Source organism: Bubalus bubalis, chromosome 5 (assembly GCF_019923935.1).
Source record: "Bubalus bubalis isolate 160015118507 breed Murrah chromosome 5, NDDB_SH_1, whole genome shotgun sequence".
NCBI lineage: Eukaryota > Metazoa > Chordata > Mammalia > Artiodactyla > Bovidae > Bubalus > Bubalus bubalis.
The window spans coordinates 29,861,129-29,878,493 of record NC_059161.1 but is presented as its reverse complement, the minus strand read 5'-3'; the positions used below and the strand labels follow the sequence as shown (position 1 = coordinate 29,878,493).

General features: G+C 56.8%; 3 protein-coding genes across 6 annotated transcripts; 1 reads left to right on the top strand and 2 right to left on the bottom strand.

Moving 5' to 3' along the window:
* Nucleotides 1-121: 121 nt before the first annotated feature.
* LOC102416595 (ceramide-1-phosphate transfer protein) lies at nt 122-4,069 on the bottom strand. 4 transcript variants are annotated; one of them, XM_025285732.3, is made up of 3 exons: nt 3,956-4,069; nt 1,745-1,936; nt 122-1,661 (listed from the first exon to the last, which is right to left on the bottom strand). In XM_025285732.3, the coding sequence occupies exons 2-3, from the start codon at nt 1,858-1,860 to the stop codon at nt 1,139-1,141; spliced, it is 639 nt and encodes a 212-aa protein (XP_025141517.1). In that variant the 5' UTR covers nt 1,861-1,936; nt 3,956-4,069; the 3' UTR covers nt 122-1,138. The 4 variants fall into 4 exon arrangements, with proteins under 4 accessions (XP_025141517.1, XP_025141516.1, XP_006066988.1 ...); XM_025285731.3 differs by having other exon boundaries at nt 3,937-4,066; XM_006066926.4 differs by having other exon boundaries at nt 1,803-1,936; nt 3,937-4,063.
* A 30-nt stretch (nt 4,070-4,099) lies between these two features.
* Nucleotides 4,100-14,458, top strand: INTS11 (integrator complex subunit 11). Its single transcript, XM_006066950.4, has 17 exons — nt 4,100-4,257; nt 5,122-5,219; nt 5,639-5,712; nt 6,001-6,229; nt 10,818-10,916; nt 11,001-11,035; nt 11,292-11,430; nt 11,866-11,930; nt 12,091-12,280; nt 12,438-12,521; nt 12,906-12,995; nt 13,101-13,263; nt 13,357-13,464; nt 13,563-13,624; nt 13,695-13,837; nt 13,920-14,049; nt 14,139-14,458. The coding sequence occupies exons 1-17, from the start codon at nt 4,230-4,232 to the stop codon at nt 14,199-14,201; spliced, it is 1,800 nt and encodes a 599-aa protein (XP_006067012.1). The 5' UTR covers nt 4,100-4,229; the 3' UTR covers nt 14,202-14,458.
* PUSL1 (pseudouridine synthase like 1) lies at nt 14,365-17,279 on the bottom strand. Its single transcript, XM_006066949.3, has 8 exons — nt 17,058-17,279; nt 16,738-16,795; nt 16,458-16,645; nt 16,173-16,322; nt 15,920-16,090; nt 15,268-15,322; nt 15,025-15,187; nt 14,365-14,674 (listed from the first exon to the last, which is right to left on the bottom strand). Exons 1-8 carry the CDS (start codon nt 17,120-17,122, stop codon nt 14,613-14,615), a joined length of 912 nt encoding a protein of 303 aa, XP_006067011.1. The 5' UTR covers nt 17,123-17,279; the 3' UTR covers nt 14,365-14,612.
* Between the last annotated feature and the right edge of the window lie 86 nt (nt 17,280-17,365).

Here is a 17,365-nt window from a genome sequence, read left to right as displayed (position 1 = left end):
CCAATCTTGCACAGAGATGGGAAGGACCCCAACATTGGCAAGGACATGCCTCATGCCTCTGTGGTTGACACTGCCCTGATGGCCTGGCAGCACCCTTGTCCTGGAGCGCAGTACTTCATTCTGTAAGTGCAATTTGTTTATTTTGGAAAAGCCATCACCTGTATTACAGCGCCTAGGGTCCCTGAAAGCTCATACTTACACACATTTGCTCTTGGTGGATACTGTCCCCTTGGGACCTGACATCCTGGGCTCACAAAGAGGAAGTGGGTGGGACCAGACCCCCAATCAATGGATGATGGCCAGGCTGGGTGTGGTCACCTGTCAGCCTGTCACCAAGGTGAAGTGGCCCGGGCTCCCTCCCGTGTTGTCATTCTAGGTCTCCTGAGCTACATGGGGACAGAGCAGTATGGGGCCAGGAAGAGGGGACACAGCATCTGGATGTGTGGACGCTGAGGAGGCAGAAGCGAGCGCTGGCCCAGGAGTCCTGGGCTCCTGGGATTCTCATCCAGGACTGTGCTGTGCAGACTTGAGGCTGCAGGAGGCCGCTGTGTGCGTGCAGGGCAGTGGAGGCAGAGCAGGCCTTCCCTCGGGGCTTCAGGTCCTGCTATCACAGCCAAGGACATGTGCACCTCTAGCTGAGGAGGAGGCCAGAGGCAGGGAGAAATCCTGCAGAGCTGACCCCTGCCCAGGGGTTTTCTCCCTGTTCTGGGGTCAGCTAGCTGGTACAGAAGGCTCAAGACAGCCCAGGTGGGCAAACACTACATCCAGGGCCCTGTGACTTCCCCAGCCCACAGACTTGACCCCCAAACAGGGGCAGCTTTTCCATGAACACTGATCCTTCCTGCCCCCCACCTCCAGCACTTCACCCACACAGAAGAGGCCTAACTACATGGGTGTAACTTGGTAGAGGGTAAAAATGAGATGCCTGGGCAAGGGAGAGGTCGGGTACAGAGCAGATGGCCAGTGACTGCCTTCTCTGTTGAAGCCCGTCTGTGGCCCATGTGCACAATCTGAGTGGCTCCTGACAAGCTCAGCTCACAGGGGAGCCCAGAAAGTTCCATGGTGGGACTGATGGGTCCTGGCTGCCCTGCCCACCTCTGGATCAGGGGAAGCCCACCCCACCTGGGTCCGCCAGCCCCTATGGCAGGTCCAGTAGGGCGTGCTCGGCGTACAGCTTCTGGGAGATGTTGTAGACACGCTCAATAAAGGGCAGGGCCTCATCTAGCATCTCCACAGCCTGTTCGGAGGACCCAACATTCATGGACTCCAAGAAGACCTTGCGTGTGGGCAGCGCACAGAAAGCCACAGTGACAGCCCGGCGGATGATCCAGGGGTGGTAGGTGGCCAGCGAGGCGTTGTAGGAGTCGGTGCAGAGTACGGAGGTGCGTGCGTCCTCAGGGCTTGTGCGGACACCTTCCAGGAAGAGCTGCAGCCAGCGCAGCGCACGGTGTAGCCGGAGCACCGTCCGGCAGCCTGAGTTGGGGTGGCGTGAGCGCCGCTCCAGGTCCACCAGTTGGTTGCCCACTTCGTAGGCAACCATGGCCTGCAGGCTGCTGTAGTGCTCCTGTTGGGGGCCGCTTCGCAGCTGGTCCATGATCTGCAGCTTTGTCACGACATCCTTGGAGATGAATGAGAAGATGGTGCCCAGACTATTCAGGAACCTGCAGGAAGAGAGCAGGCACTCTCAGCCTGGGTGTGGGCGAGACCACTCCCACCTCCTGGGCCGCAAGTGAGTATGGCCGACCTGCACTGGGCCGACGGGATACAGGTGGGACGTGTGGCCGGGGAAGCCCCTCGCGCACCTGACCAGCCCCCTCCAGCCAGCGAGGTAGTATTCCAGCAGCACCTCCTCCTTCTCATTGAGACACTGCTTGAAACTGACCAGGACGACTTTCAGATTGAACTCTGACTCCAAGTCATCCATTTTCAACAGGAGCTGGAACACACAGGGGGTTGGGCTGTGGGTTGTCTCCTGGTGAGAAGGCTCCTCTTTGGGTCATTATTTTGGGGAGGGGGAGTAGAGGCAGTTGGAAAGAAACAGCTGGGATCCCATGGCTCCCCAGTGAAAACCCATGAGGACTCCCAACCCCAGGTCAGCCCCTCCTCCCCAGAAGCCACCTTGCTCTGCTTGGGCCACAGCAGGACCCTTTGCTTTCAGCATGGCCCCCCATAACTCAGCCTTGTCAAACCTGATACATCTCACTTGTGGAAAGCATCTGTGCTCGGGTTTTCTTGCTTGTTTATAGACTGTGTCTCTCCAGGGTGTGTCTGTTCCTACTAACTGGAGAAGTATTTGCTGAGTCCCCACGCAGAGCCAGGCAGCCACCTGGGTGCACTGTGAGTGCAACCAACAGCCCAGCCCACTGGGATGACATCCTAGTGGTGGGTGTGTGCGTGTGTGGTTTTTAACAAAGACAGGAAGTCCAACATAGCAAGTAAAAGGATGAGAACCACGGAGAGACAGACTGTGGGTGGAAGCAGGGGGGGCGTCATGCCCTTCCATGCTTGACGCTATATCCCCAAACCCAAAACAGAGGCTGTGGGGTCAGCGTTTGCCAGAGGGCAGACACCAGATATTCCACCCCTACAGTAACTGGAGCCTGGTGAGAATGTAGGAAGAGGGCAAGGAGATGTCATGTCCCACACAGAAGGAAGGCTGGACAAAGGCCCTCCCCCGGTCCCAGGGACTCCAGAAGTGCCCCAGGCCACAGAACTCCTCTAGATTCTTCTGGCATTCCCACAATCACGCCACAAACACTCAAGTGCCCAAGGTTAGCAGATGCTCCTGGACACCCCAGCCCCTGCCTCCCTGCGTGCCCAGGGCTGCAATGTGGTGTGGCTCTGATGGGCCCTGGAGACTAGGCTGTGTCTCATCTCTTTGTCCAGGACAAGATCTCACCCCTTTGGGCACAGGGGTTCCTGGGCCCTCAGTGCTGGAAGTCTTGTGAGAGCCTGCATGGGAGGAGACCATTTGAGCTGTGGTGAGAGCCCAGCCAAGAGAGCACACGTGGATCCCTTCCATACCATGGGCAAGTCATGCACTGACCTAAGATCTTGTCCCACAGGTTTAGGGAAAATGGGCCAGCACTCCCTGCCCTACCCACCACCCAGGTTGCTGGGAGCCTCTGATGGGGCCCAGTGTGTGCTGAGGCCCTGCAGGCCCTATGCCTTTGTCACACGCCTGGTACTAGGTGGAGTGCCCGGTGGTGAGCTCACCCCGTCTTCAGGTGTGGGGGACAGCAGTGCCTGGCCTCAGGAAGAAGACACTGGGAGGCTTCCAGCATAACCCTCCCCTCTCTCAGGGCCTCAGTGTCCTGTCCACCGAACAGATGGCCTCTGAGGCCCTCAGGGCTACCTTCCTGGTCACTAGCCATCCTGTGGGCCTAGCCTTCCTGCCCGGAACCTGAGCCAGCAGCCAACGGGAGGTGCCAGCAGCCTTTCAGAGCTTGGAAACAACAGGAAGGGCAGTGGCGGCGCAGCGGCGTCGGGCAGGCTGCCAGCTCCGGGGAGGTGATGCAGGGAATCGCGAAGGCTCCCCCAGGGGCAGCCCATGGCCCCAAGGTCAGGGCTCGTCCTGAGACTGACGGCAAGTTGAAGGTCCCCAGGAAAAGAGGGCGGCCCTCGGGCACCCCAGGCCCAGAGGGTGGGAGCGGGGAAGTCCTGGAAATCTCTCCTGAGAAGGGGGCTCCAGGTGGCGCCAGGCTGGGACCCACTTGGGTAGGGTGGGGCCCCTGTCCTGCGCGGGTCCTGCTCCAGCTGAGTCCCTAGGGAGGGGACAGGGGCTCGGGGTCCGGGCCAGCGCTGGAGTCAGGTCCTCGGCCGCCTCCTCCCACGCCTGGGGGGTCCCGCTCCGACCCCTCGGCAAGACCCAGGCGAGCTGGCTCGGTTGAGCTAGGATTCCCCGGCGCCGCCTTGAGCCCGTCGCGCCACACTCACCTGCGCCTCCGCTGCTCACCTGTGCCGCCGCAGCAGCCGCGGGGCTGGCGGCCCGGACCTCTGCCACAGCCCCACAGCCCCGTCGCCCGGGACTGGCTGCCGGCCGCCCAATCAGAAAGCCCGTTGCGCGGGCCAGCGTTTCCGTCCGGCGCGCCGGAAACTGGCGCCGTTGGGATTGCGCCTGCGCAGTGCGTAGCCGCGAATCAGGCACTCGTGGCCGGGACCGGATCGCGGGCCCCGGGGTCTCGTGGGACCGTGGTGGTCCCGCTCGCTCGCTTGGCTTGCCCGGCAGGATGCCCGAGATCAGGGTCACGCCCCTGGGTGAGTGCTGGGCGGCGCGAGGAGCGCCCGAGGAAGGCTTGTGGGGGGTTCGGAGGTCCGGGGACCCCGGGACGTGTCTTCCTCGCCGCGCGGCCCCCCTCCCGGCGCCGGTGCTCAGTGCACCTTCCTCCTGCCTCTGCGTTCGCGCACTCGCTGCCTTCCACCTGTTCCATATGTCTCGAGCCCCGCTTCCCTGCAGCCTCCGTTTACCCGTGAGCCGTTCACCCCACGTCAGTCAGACCTTGTTTTGCTTGACCGGCGCAGCGTTAAAAACAAAAACCAACGTCGCCCCCCGCCCCCCAGCTTGCCTTTTGCGGAAGATATAAGTGCATAGTTTAAAGGCCCAAACAGTACAGCGGTGCGAAGGAGGTACAGCAGGTCACTCAGAATCGGAACAGCCAGGGTCCCTGTGCACAGGTGGCAGGGGTTTTCGGGAACCTGCCCCCCTGCCACGGCTATATATCCGCAGCGTCTTCTAGCAGGGTTGTCCCCCGCAGCTCTACATGCTCTCTTCTGTGGTGCACTCTCAGAATAACCCACCCAGCCTCCCGCTGCAGTGGTCTAGCCCCTGGCCTACCAGGGCACAGCACGCATCCCGCCCCGCCATAGGTGCCCTCACGCCTCTCCTACCTGTTGGCTCCGGTTCCCCTCTGGCCACTTCAGCCCCACGCTCTCCTCGCACCTGGTTCCTCTCCAGGGGCTTCTGCAGGGTTCTCCTTCCAGCCTCTTTTCCCCTATGGCATCTTTCTCACCGCTCACTCTTGAACAGTCGTGTCTTCTTACTGCTTCTTTTACCCCAAATCCTCACCGGGCAGTGGGAGAGAGGGGGGCATGGCCGTGCCTCTGACTGGTCCTCCCATACAGGGGCTGGCCAGGATGTGGGCCGAAGCTGCATTTTGGTGTCCATTGCGGGCAAGAACGTCATGCTGGACTGTGGGATGCACATGGGCTTCAGCGACGATGTGAGTCTGGAGGGTGGGATGCCTGGCATCCAGCCTCCTCCTCGGCGTTGTCACCAAGGGACCTGGGCCTCAGAGTCTCAGGCTCTGACTATAGAGGGGGAACAGGGGGGCAAGTGGGCACTGGTAGGAGGGCAGCCCCCACGGTCACCCGACAGGTGGAGCACCTGCATGGGCCAGACTGTACTGGAGCCAGGGCACAGCTGGGGGTCTCAGCTCTCAGGTACTGGCTCAGCAGCCTGACCTCTGCCCTACATGCTCAGGGGTTCTGAGCAGTCGGTGGCCTCAGTGGGCCTGCAGGGTGTGGATGTCGGGCTCAACTGCACCCTGACCCAGGGGCCGTCCCCACAGCCCTGGCTGCCCGACAGTCACCTGAACCCTGGGTGGGCGGCATCCTGACACTTCTGCTTCTCCCCCCACAGAGGCGCTTCCCCGACTTTTCCTACATCACCCGCAGCGGCCGACTGACTGACTTTCTGGACTGCGTGATCATCAGGTGGGTGTCCTCCCCACCCCAGACCCAACCACCCACCCAAGTGGCATCCTGGTTCGTGTTGCCCTGAGCCCCTTCCTGTTCCTTCCTGGAACGTGAAGCTGATCCCACAGTAACTGCCTGCTGGTGGCATCACTGGACACTTGGGCCTGAGTCCCTTTTGCCCTCTCCCTCTTCCATGTTCAGGGCCGTGTCTGACACACAGTGGGCCCTCAGTGAGCAGAGGAATGGGGGTAGGGTTGCTGAATGGGGGGTTGGGGGGCATCCAGCTGACTGGTGCTGCGTCCGCAGCCACTTCCACCTGGACCACTGCGGGGCACTCCCCTACTTCAGTGAGATGGTGGGCTACGATGGGCCGATCTACATGACCCAGCCCACCCAGGCCATCTGCCCCATCCTACTGGAGGACTACCGCAAGATTGCCGTGGACAAGAAGGGCGAGGCCAACTTCTTCACGTCTCAGATGATCAAGGACTGCATGAAGAAAGTGGTGGCCGTTCACCTCCACCAGACGGTGCAGGTCAGCCCCCCACTCCCCGCCCCCAACTCACTCTGCTGCCATCCCAGGGACCCTTGGAGGCAGAAGGTGAGCGTGGGGCCCAGCTCAGATCCAGCACTGAGCAGGGCCCCTGCCACTCCCTGGCTCTGCCTGAGTGCATGGAAGAGGCCAAAGAGGGCCACTGTGCCATCTGAGTACATAGGAGCAGGCCGGGTGGGTCAGAGACCAGAGTGTGGGCTCACTGCAGCGGACTGACTCAGGGTGGAGGGGTAAGACTTGAGGCAGGCGAGTGACATCAAATGTAAAATTTATAACAAGGATTATGGATTTGTCTTTTTTTTCTCAAGAGTCTAGGTTTTGCTTGTTTTCATGAGTCTGACATTTGGGGTCATCTTATTTTTCAGGTTGAACCCTTTGTCGAGTTGAATCATTCTGTGTATCCTCAATAATGCTTTATCTTCGAGTCTACCTTTCTGGCGAAAGCTCACCTCTCCCACACCTTGAATCCTTGCCCTTCTTAGTACTTTTATCCTTTCTGCCGCATATTTTATTTTTGTTTTTTGGCTGCACTGTGTAGCATGTGGGATCTTAGTTTCTTGACCAAGGATCAGACCTGCTCCCCTTGCAGTGGAAGTGCAGAGTCTTAACCACTGGACCACTAGGGAAGTCCCTCTGCATCATATTTTAAGTGTGACTCTTTTCCACGGCTTGGGTTTAATGCAACCTGATGGCCTGTCCTGTAGGAGAGGTGTGTACTCCACGTGTAATAATTTGGGATTTAGGTGTCTCTTTTTCCGTTTACTTCCAGTTTGTCCATCCTGTTCTATGTTTTATTTCCTTTATTGTCTTTTTCCGGACTGAGTCTTTAAAACTCCATTTGTCCTCTTATTTTGTAAGTAATTATATGTTCTTTTGTAATTCTTTTTGTGGCAGAGATTACAAAACACATCCATGACAACTCAGCTCTTAGGTACTTGGAACTTTTGCCTCTTTCCTGGACAATGAAAGCATCTCAGAGCATCTTAAATTCACTTAGCCCTCTCCTACTCACCAGCTCTTGTTTCCACATAGCAGGATTTTAATTCTGTCAGCCTATGAGGCCCCAAGGCCCTCACCATTTGCCAGGTACCATCTGCATTACCCTAGCTGTGTCCCTGCTCCTTCCCATGTTCTTCACTTTGTATTTGCAATGAAGAGCATCAGTATGGATCTGCTGGTGATGAATGTTCTCAACTTCATTTGTCTGCAGATGGGTTTATTTCGCCTTTATCATTAAAGACTTTCTCCCTTAGGTTCAGAATTCTAGGGCAGCAGGTACTACCAGGACTCATGTCTTCCATCTGCTATTTGTAGGAGAATCCTCTCGGGCGGCTTGTGGGATTCTGTCCTTTCCTGCAGACTGGCAGGTGGCTGTGCTGGCTCCACCTGTTCCCTTCCTGCTCGGGTGTGAGGCCCTGGAGCTGCCCCCAGCTCCCTCCAGGCTGAATGGAGATCTTTCTCCTCCAGACCCTCCATTGTCCTCATGTCTATATTTCATGCTGGATAGCCTTTTCTGTTTATTTTATTTCATTAATTCTTTTCTTGGTTGTATATAATGTGCTGTTAAATTCATCTGTTGAATTTTCTTTTTAAAGTTGAAATATAATTGACTTACAATATTACATGTTGCAGGAATGCAGTATAGTGACTCATGGTTTGTAAAGGCTATACTTCATGTATCAGTCAGTTCAGTTCAGTTGCTCAGTCGTGTCCAACTCTCTGCGACCCCATGGACTGCAGCATGCCAGGCTTCCCTGTCCATCACCAACTCCTGGAGCTTGCTCAAAGTCATGTCCATTGAGTCGGTGATGCCATCCAACCATCTCATCCTCTGTCATCCCCTTCTCCTGCTGCCTTCAGTCTTTCCCAGCATCAGGGTCTTTTCCAATGAGGCAGTTCTTCCCATCAGGTGGCCAAAGTATTGGAGTTTCAGCTTCAGCATCAGTCCTTCCAGTGAATATTCAGGACTGATTTCCTTTAGGAGATCGGTAAAGGCTACACTTCATGTATAGTTATTGTAAAATACTGGTGTTCTTCTCTGCGCTGTACAATGTATCCTTGTAACTTATTTGATGCATAAGAGCCTGTACCTCTTAATCCTCCATGCTTCTCACCTTTTCTCTCTTCCCTCTTCCTACTAGTAGTTTGTTCTCTATGTCTGTGAGTCTTATTTCATTTTTGTTACGTTCACTAGTTGTATTTTTTATATATCACACAAACATTAAGTGATACAATACAGTATTTGTCTTTCCATCTGATTTATCTCACTTAGCATAATGCCTTCCAAGTCCATCCATGTTGCTATAAATGGCAAAATTTCATTTTTTAAATGAGTAGTAGTCCTGTGTGTCTGTGTATACCACATCTTTATCCATTCATCTGTTGAGGGGCATTTAGGTTGATTCCATATCCTGGCTATTGTAAATAGTAAACAGTCAACATTTGGGTGCATGTTATCTTTTCGAATTACTGTTTTCTCTGGATGTATGCCCAGGAGTAGGATTGCTGGATCATATGGCAACTCTTAATTCTGGCTTTTTGAGGAACCTCCATACCATTCTCTATAGTGGCTGCACCAATTTACATTCCCACCAACAGTATAGGAGGGTTCCCTTTTCTCCACACCCTCTGTAGCATTTATTATTTGTAGACTTTTTTGTAAAGTGGTACCTTATTGTAGTCTTAAGTTGCAATTCTATGTTAATTAGCAGTGATAAGTATCTTTTCACGAGCATGTTGGCCAGCTGTATGTCTTCTTTGGAGAAATGTCTTTAGATCTTCTGCCCATTTTTGGATTTTGGAGTTTTTTGTTTTTTTTTTTTTTTTTTAATAATTTTTGTTTTTGGCTGCACTGGTCTTTGTTGCTGTGCATAGACTTTTCTCTAGTTGTGGTGAGCAGGGACTACTATCTAGTTGCAGTGTGTTGCTTCTTATTGCAGTGGCTTCTCTTGTTGCGAAGCACGGGCTCGAGGGCACAAGAGCTTCAGTAGTTGTGGCACATGGGCTCAGGAGTTGTAGTGCATGGGCTTAGTTGCCCTGCAGCAAGTGGAATCTTCTTGGACCAGGGATTGAACTCACGTCCCCTGCAGTAGCAGGCAGATTCTTAACCACTGGATAACCAGGGAAGTCCCGAGTTGTTTTTCTGATAATTGAGCTGTATGAGCTGTTTGTGTATTTTGGAGATTAATACCTTGTCTGTTGCATCATAAGCAAATATTTTCTCCCATTCCGTAGGTTGTCTTTTTGTTTTGTTTATGGTTTCCTTTGCTATGCAAAAGCTTCTGAGTTTAATTTAGGTCCCATTTGTTTACTTTTGTTATTTCCATTACTCTAGGAGACGGATCCAAAAAGATACTGCTGCTATTTATGCTGGAGAGTATCCTGTCTATGTTTTCTTCTAAGGGTTTTATGGTGTCTGCTCTTTAACATTTAGGCCTTTAATCTGTTTTATTTTTGTATATGGTGTTAAAGTTTTAATTTTATTCTTTTACATGTATCTGTCCAGTGTTTACAGCACCATTTATTAGACTCTCTTTTCTCCATTGTATGGTCTTGCCTCCTTTGTCGTAGATTAATTGACCATAAGTGTGTGGTTCTAGACTTTCTATCCTGCTCCATTTATCTATATTTCTGTTTTTGTGCCAGTATCAGATTGCTTTGATTACTGTAGCTTTGTAGTAGTCTGAAGTCAGGGAGCCTGATAACTCCAGTTGTGTTTTTCTTCATTTTTCTCTCCATTTACCATGTAGATTTGATGACTGTAGCTTTTCAGCATAGTCTAAAATTGAGGAGTGTGATTCCTTCAGCTATGTTCTTTGTCAAGATTCTTTTGGCTTTTTAGGGTCTTTTGTGTTTCCACACAAATTTTAAAATTATTTCTTCTTGTTCTGTGAAAAATTTGTTCTTGTTCTGTGAAAAATGGTTATGTTGATGTGCTATGTACTCAGCTGCTCAGTCATATCCAACTCTGTGTGATCCTATGGACTGCAGCCCACCAGGCTCCTGTGTCCATGGGATTCTCCAGGCAAGAATACTGGAGTGAGTTGCCATTTCCTCCTCCCAGGGATCTTCCCGACCCAGGGATCAAACCTGCATCTCTTGCATTTCCTGCATTGGCAGGCAGATTTTTTACCACTGAGCCACCGGGAAAGCCTCAGTATTTTGATAGGGATTGCACTGACTATATAGATTGCTTTGGGTAGTATGGCTCTATTGAATTCTTAATTTGGGTTATAGTTTCTCATTTTAAGATTTCCACTGTATTTAATAGTTTCTAGTCTTTTGCTAATATTCTTAATTCTTCCTTTCTCTGAATGTGTTAAAAACAATCCTTTTAAAGCCTGTGCTTGAAAACCCCAGGTGCCCTGAGTCTGCTTCTGTAGACTGTTGTTTCTCCACTTTCCTTCCCTATTGTCCCATTTCCTGTGTCCGGTTGCTTCTGACCAGAACTGGATGTTGCATATGGAAAAAAACTGGCATAGTGAAAGGCTGGAATGATGTCCCAGACTCCACCTCCCAGCCCTCTGACCGGTGCAGCCCACAGACCTGAGGTCAGCCCTCTTCTCTGCAGGTGGACGATGAGCTGGAAATCAAGGCTTACTATGCGGGCCATGTGCTGGGGGCGGCCATGTTCCAGATTAAAGTGGGCTCAGAGTCTGTGGTGTACACGGTCAGTGGAAACTTGGGGCACAGGAAGGGCTGCCTGGTTGAGGAGAGGGAGGAGGCCCCTCCTCATCACCATATTCTTTGCCAGGGGGACTACAACATGACCCCAGACCGGCATTTGGGGTAAGCAGGCCTGTGCATTTGTTTCATTCATGGAGGTCCCTGCAAGGGTATAGTGACTCTCAGCGGGGTGTGTCGGGTACCTGAGTGGTCTGTATCACTGTCCCCCGGGTATCCTCCTATCTCCCTTCAAGCGTTGTGGCCTGGGCCTGTGCAGAGAAGGCAGGCTGCCCACCAGAGGGTACAGGAGGCCGTGGCCGTGTACAGCCTAGCTACCGTGTGGACTGTCTCCCTCTGGCCACACCCACCTGTGTTCTAGAGCCGCCTGGATTGATAAGTGCCGCCCCAACCTACTCATCACAGAGTCCACCTACGCCACCACCATCCGTGACTCCAAGCGCTGCAGGGAACGAGACTTCCTGAAGAAGGTCCATGAGACCGTGGAGCGCGGTGGGAAGGTAGCTGGTGAGGGCGCAGGGGCCCCAGGTGGGATTTGCCCCATGTCCCCCGGCCATGCTGCACAGGTCTTGTGGCTTTCCGGCATGTGGTCAGGGTAGGGATGTTGTGTGTTCTGGGCACAGAGGGAGGAGGGTTTGCTCAGCCCTGGGAAGACCCTTCAGCCAGGGCTTATTCACCCCTCATACCTCAGACCCCAATGAAGGGCTGGCCAGAGTGTCTGCTGACCATTGGTAAGTTTTGCTGGGACAGAATAGGAGCTACACACAATTGTCACAGGGCCTCCAGCCCCCAGAGCTGCCAGCAGGGCTGGTCTTCTGAGAAGGCAGCCATAGGGAGTGACTGCCTGCCCGTGTGGTTTGGGCTTGACACAATTGGAGGGGTACAGCATGGCCAGGGGTTCCTGCCCAAGCTGGCCTCACAGCCCCACCCCACAGGTGCTGATCCCTGTGTTTGCGCTGGGCCGTGCTCAGGAGCTCTGCATCCTGCTGGAGACCTTCTGGTAGGTGCAGCCCAAGATGGTTGTTTTAAGCCCTGTGCTGCTAGCTGTGGGTGGGGGAACACCCTTCCTGGCACTGGATTTGACCCAGGCTGAGGGCACATGGGCGCCACTGGCTGGCCCTGCTCCACAGTCTCCCCACCATGCCCTGTTCTGGCTGCAGGGAGCGCATGGACCTAAAAGCCCCCATTTACTTCTCCACGGGCCTGACAGAGAAGGCCAATCACTACTACAAACTCTTCATCCCCTGGACCAACCAGAAGATACGGAAGACCTTTGTACAGAGGAACATGTTCGAGTTCAAGCACATCAAGGCCTTTGACCGGGCATTTGCTGACAGCCCAGGACCCATGGTGTGCCCCGGTGCAGCTGGGGGGGCAGGGAGTTCCACCAGGCTCAGGTTCGCTTGCAGGGTGCAGCGTGCCTCTGTGCTGGGAAGATGGGAGGGCAGAAGGCTCTGAGGGCGGGGGAGCATCTGCTGCCCTGACTGTCCCCACATTTGCCCCGAAGGTCGTGTTTGCAACCCCAGGGATGCTGCATGCTGGCCAGTCACTACAGATCTTCCGGAAGTGGGCAGGGAACGAGAAGAACATGGTGAGGGGTCTGGGCCCCAGGGCTGGCTCCTTGGGGGCAGGGGCTGCCCTGGCTGGGGGCTTGCTGCCATTAGGAGGAGCAGGCTGGGCATGCTGGTGCCTGGGGTCTGACCCAGGCTGACTCTCACTGTGTCTTGGACCATCTGCACCAGGCAGGAAAGCCCCTGGCTTCCTGAGCACCGTCATGGGGGTCAGGCCTGGGTGGGCTTGTGCTGAGACCACTGAGCCTGCTTCTCCAGGGTCTGCAGTGGGCCCTGAAGGGGAGGGCCCTCCATCAAGGGTTCAGGTTCAGGTGGGCAGAAGGGTGGGTGGGGGGAATGTCCCAGGAGGAAGCCCCGAGGCAGGAGGTGCAGGGGAGCCACTCGTCTATCCCTCCCTCCCACAGGTCATCATGCCTGGCTACTGCGTGCAGGGCACCGTGGGTCACAAGATCCTCAGTGGGCAGCGCAAGCTGGAGATGGAGGGGCGGCAGGTGGTGAGTCCTCACCTCTCTCTACCAGCCCTGTGGATCCCACTTGGGTGGGTGGAGGCCCTCGGAACCACCACCTGTGCTGACGGCCCACATACTGCGATGTTACAGCTGGAGGTCAAGATGCAGGTGGAGTACATGTCCTTCAGTGCCCACGCGGATGCCAAGGGCATCATGCAGCTGGTGGGCCAGGCGGAGCCAGAGAATGTGCTGCTGGTGCACGGCGAGGCCAAGAAGATGGAGTTTCTGAAGCAGAAGATTGAGCAGGAATTCCGTAGGCAGTCCAGGCAAGGGTAGGGGAGTGGTGGGGTCTGGTGCAGGCAGGGCCCTCCAGCCTGGACTGAGGCTCTCTCCATCTCCCGGCCAGGGGTCAACTGCTACATGCCGGCCAACGGCGAGACGGTGACGCTGCCCACAAGCCCCAGCATCCCTGTGGGCATCTCACTGGGGCTGCTGAAGCGGGAGATGGCACAGGGTGAGCGGCAAGGCCAGCTGCGGTGGGGGTTGGAGGGCAGGGCGGCTGCTGGGCAGGTGGCCCCATTCACAGTGCCGACCAGTGCCCCATCCCCACAGGGCTGCTCCCTGACGCCAAGAAGCCTCGGCTCTTGCACGGCACCCTGATCATGAAGGACAGTGTGAGTGCTGCAATCGCCGTGGGGCTTGGGGGGCTGTCCCTGCCGGCTCTGACCCACTCTTGCCCCATAGAACTTCCGGCTCGTGTCCTCAGAGCAGGCCCTCAAGGAGTTGGGCCTGGCCGAGCATCAGCTGCGCTTCACCTGCCGTGTACACCTGCACGACACACGCAAGGAGCAGGAGATGGCCATGCGCGTGTACAGCCACCTGAAGAGGTAGGCGTCCTGGCCGCCCTTCCCCATGGGTGCAGGGCACACGTGGGGGTGCCAGGCTGGGCCTCACTGGGATTCCCTGCAGTGTCCTCAAGGACCACTGCGTGCAGCACCTTCCTGACGGCTCCGTGACCGTGGAGTCCATCTTAGTCCAGGCCGCTGCCCACTCCGAGGACCCAGGCACCAAGGTGCTACTGGTCTCCTGGACCTACCAGGTGAGGGCAGGACTGGTTGGGTCTCCCTATCACCCGGGGCAGGCAGGTCAGGGGAACAGACCAACAGCCCTTCTTGCCTGTGGCTGCAGGACGAGGAGCTAGGAAGCTACCTCACATCTCTGCTCAAGAAGGGCCTGCCCCAGGCCAGCTGAAGCCCCGTGGACAATAGAGGGACCTGGCTTGTGCTCCAGGACCGTCTATGCCCCCGTCTTCCCCGTGTCCTTGGGTGTAGATCCCACCGCTCATCTGTGTAGAGAACACAGGGCCATGTACCTGCTCGAGTGGCTGCTTTTGGCCAAAGAAACGGATCTGGGAGGCTTTTCACCTTTTATTTCTACTCCTGGCCTCCCAGGAGATGGGTGGGGGCTCTTGGGGTGTTGATCTCCAATAAAAACCACCACAGGCTGTCTGGGCGTCTCCCTTTCTGATGCTTCCACCTGTCTCCTGCACCACCACTCTGGCAACCCACCTGGGCAGGCGCCCAGGGAGGTGGGGACTTGTGGCAGGCTTGCTGTGGTCGCTGCACGGTGCAGGGCAGGGTCAAGCAGCGGAGCAGCAGAGGGTTACCTGTGACTTCTGTACTGGGTCTCTGAGGGCCTGCGAGGAGGCTGCATGGAGGTGGGACCTATGGACAGACCCCAGGTCATCCTGGGGGCAAGAAGGTCTCTGCAAGGGCCAGGCGAGAGCCTTCCATGGAACTGCAGAGCCCCTGCCTTTGCCCCAGAGTTCAAGTCCCTCCACCCAGTGCTGCCGACTGGATCCTCTCAGCTTCCCTCCCCACCCCCACCACCTAGGGCCAGGTCAGGACGGGGCTTGGCTGAGGGGCTGTGGCACCCACTCCAGGCTACCTGCCTTTGGGCTTTCCTGGGGTATGGCACTGCCACCAAGCACCCTTCTCCTGGTGAAGGCTCAACCTTGGGCAGGGTCAGCCAGTCAGGGTACAAGCAGGGACCTCCTCAGGTCACTTCCTCTTACCAAGGCCTTCGTAGAGCACCGACTTCAAGAACAAGCCATGGGCAGGGGCCACTCGGCTCTGGTGTTTCCCCAGGGGGTCCCGGCTGTCCAGAATGGCTTTCACCTGAGCAGGCATCAAAGCCCCCAGCCCCACGGCTACAAGCACAGCAGTCATTCTCCGCACCTGTGACCCAAAGCAAACACTGCTGCAGCTGCTCAAGCCCCAGGCCCCGCCCCCAGGGAAGACCCCAGGATGGAGCCCACCTGTTTGTACAGGAAGGACTGGCTCTCAAACTCCAGGCTCCAGAACTGCAACTGCCTGGGGACACAGACGCCTCACAGTGTGACCTATGGCTTCCCACCCTGGGGTCCAAATGCTACCCCCCTCCCGCTTTACTGTAATTGAGCCCAGTGGAAGGGAGACTAAAGCCAGATGACTGGTGCTTGTGAGGTGACTGCAGAGCTGTTGGGGCTGAGGTCCTGGTGTGAGCTCAGAGGCAACTGGAAGGCAGCCCTGGGCTCTTCAGCAGGAGCTGGAGGCTGGGCCTAACTGGGAAGGCTCTGGAATCCAGTAGCTGCTGGATGGCTGGAGGCCCTGGGACAGTGAGGGTGGGGTGAGGTGGGGGGCAGTAGAAACAACCCTTGTCAGCCTAGACCAGAACCACTAGCCTGGTGTTTCTCCACGAGGAGAACCCTGTCCTTGACCACCAGGATTCGTCTGAGTTGGTGAGCTCTGCCTTCTGGACCAAGGCTCATGGGTCCAGAAGGCCCACACCATGGCTGACAGGCACCCTCTTCTCCCCAGAAGCTGGATGGGTGGGTACCCAGGGAGCCCCAAGTGCAGCGCTAGGGAAGGTTCTGGAGCTAAATCTAGCCTTTGCAGCCTCCAGACCGGAGTGCGGGCTGCTCTTCTCACCTGCTTTCCTCGGGGAGGACAAAGGGGCTGGTGGGGTCGGGGGACACAGAGGCCCGGCGCAAGGTGCGCACCGGGCTGGAGGCTGGGCTGCCAGCGGACTGGAAGGCACTGAAGTCATGTGTCCCCAGGAGGTGCTGGGCGGCTTCCTGCATGGCAGCCACATCCAAGCAGCTGCGGGGAGCCAAGTGAGTGGTCAGGAGCGAATGGCTGGCCAGGCAGGCCTGGCAAGCCCCTGCTCACTCAAACCACTCACTCTGCCTGAAGTGCCCAGCACCGGTTTCGTTCAAATACAGGCAGCCTGTCAGGCCTGGGGCAGCCGGTAGCTAGGCGGTACAGGTAGGTCCTGGATATGGCTGCATGGCGGGCATGGAAGTGGCTGGGTACACGGAAGGCCTGTAGCACCCTGTGGGAGCAAGACCAGGAATGACCCCCTGCCGCAGCGATGTGACACCTTGGCATCTCCCCCATCACCTCAAGGAGTTCTGTCCTCACCTCCCGCCTCTACCATAGTGTATGATCCCAGGAGAGCGGTGCTCACCTGATTGCAGGGTGCTTCAGGTGGGTGTTGAGGGCTTCCGTCAGGACCTCAGGGGAGAAGGGTGGCAGATCTGAGCGGCGCTGGATGTCCAGGTGCGCCGCGTTACTTAGGGCGTGGACCCCAGCATCCGTGCGGCTGGAAATGGTGAACTTTACCGGCACCACCGAGTTCAGCCGCTCTGCGGCCTCCTAGGGGTGTATAAGATACAGATGGGCCGGGCTCCCATCTGCCTCTCCCCGGGGTCGCCCTCCTTCCTCCCGGGCACGGGCCTGGAGCTCACCTCTAGGTAGTTCTGGACTCCGACGGCGCGCTGGACGCCCCTGACGGCCGCGACCCCGCTGCGGGCAGGGAAGGTGGAAGTTAGAGCGCGGAGGTTGCTTCGCCCGGGGCCCCGCCCGCCCCGCCCACTGTGATCAAAGGCGGCCGTTCCAGCCCTGGCTGCCGGGGCCCGAGGCCGGAGGTGAGGACCCTAAACTCAGCCTCTGCCATCCCCTCGCGCGCCAGTCCTCGGCTACTTTCCGGCTCGAGCTTGGGTGCTCCCCGCGGCGCCGGGCTCCACGAGGGGCTCATGGGCACGGGTAGGAGGCTCAGAGGACGTACTTAAAGTCCGTTCCCAAGTATTGGAAGTACACGAGGTAGCGCGCCGGCACCGAGCCCGCGCCCATAGCCAGACTGGACAAGGTGGAGCCGCAAGAGCTGAGCGGGACAGGCGGAGAGCCAGGTAGATTGGGACCGCACGCGGGGCTACGCGCGCGCGGGCGCGCGCACCCGGTCTGTCTACGCCTCCTGGCCACTCCGGCGCTTGCGCCTGTGCTCTCGCCCCGCCCAGGCAGCCTAGCAAGGCTGCCCAGGCTTGGGGAGCCGAGGCGGGACTAGACTTAGGGAGCGGATGCAAAGTGCCCACCCAG

What these genes read in the sequence shown, in the direction of transcription:
- INTS11 (XM_006066950.4), top strand. Translation starts at nt 4,230, where the DNA reads ATGCCCGAGATCAGGGTCACGCCCCTGG. An exon ending in GATCAGGGTCACGCCCCTGG is followed by an intron (nt 4,258 to 5,121) that starts GTGAGTGCTGGG and finishes CCTCCCATACAG; the next exon opens with GGGCTGGCCAGGATGTGGGC. An exon ending in GAAGCGGGAGATGGCACAGG is followed by an intron (nt 13,465 to 13,562) that starts GTGAGCGGCAAG and finishes CCATCCCCACAG; the next exon opens with GGCTGCTCCCTGACGCCAAG.
- PUSL1 (XM_006066949.3), bottom strand. Translation starts at nt 17,122, where the DNA reads ATGGGCGCGGGCTCGGTGCCGGCGCGCTACCTCGTGTACTTCCAATAC. An exon ending in GAGTCCAGAACTACCTAGAG is followed by an intron (nt 16,646 to 16,737) that starts GTGAGCTCCAGG and finishes ATACACCCCTAG; the next exon opens with GAGGCCGCAGAGCGGCTGAA. An exon ending in TGCTGGGCACTTCAGGCAGA is followed by an intron (nt 16,091 to 16,172) that starts GTGAGTGGTTTG and finishes GGCTCCCCGCAG; the next exon opens with CTGCTTGGATGTGGCTGCCA.
- LOC102416595 (XM_006066926.4), bottom strand. Translation starts at nt 1,924, where the DNA reads ATGGATGACTTGGAGTCAGAGTTCAATCTGAAAGTCGTCCTGGTCAGT. An exon ending in GGCTGGAGGGGGCTGGTCAG is followed by an intron (nt 1,662 to 1,802) that starts GTGCGCGAGGGG and finishes CTCTTCCTGCAG; the next exon opens with GTTCCTGAATAGTCTGGGCA.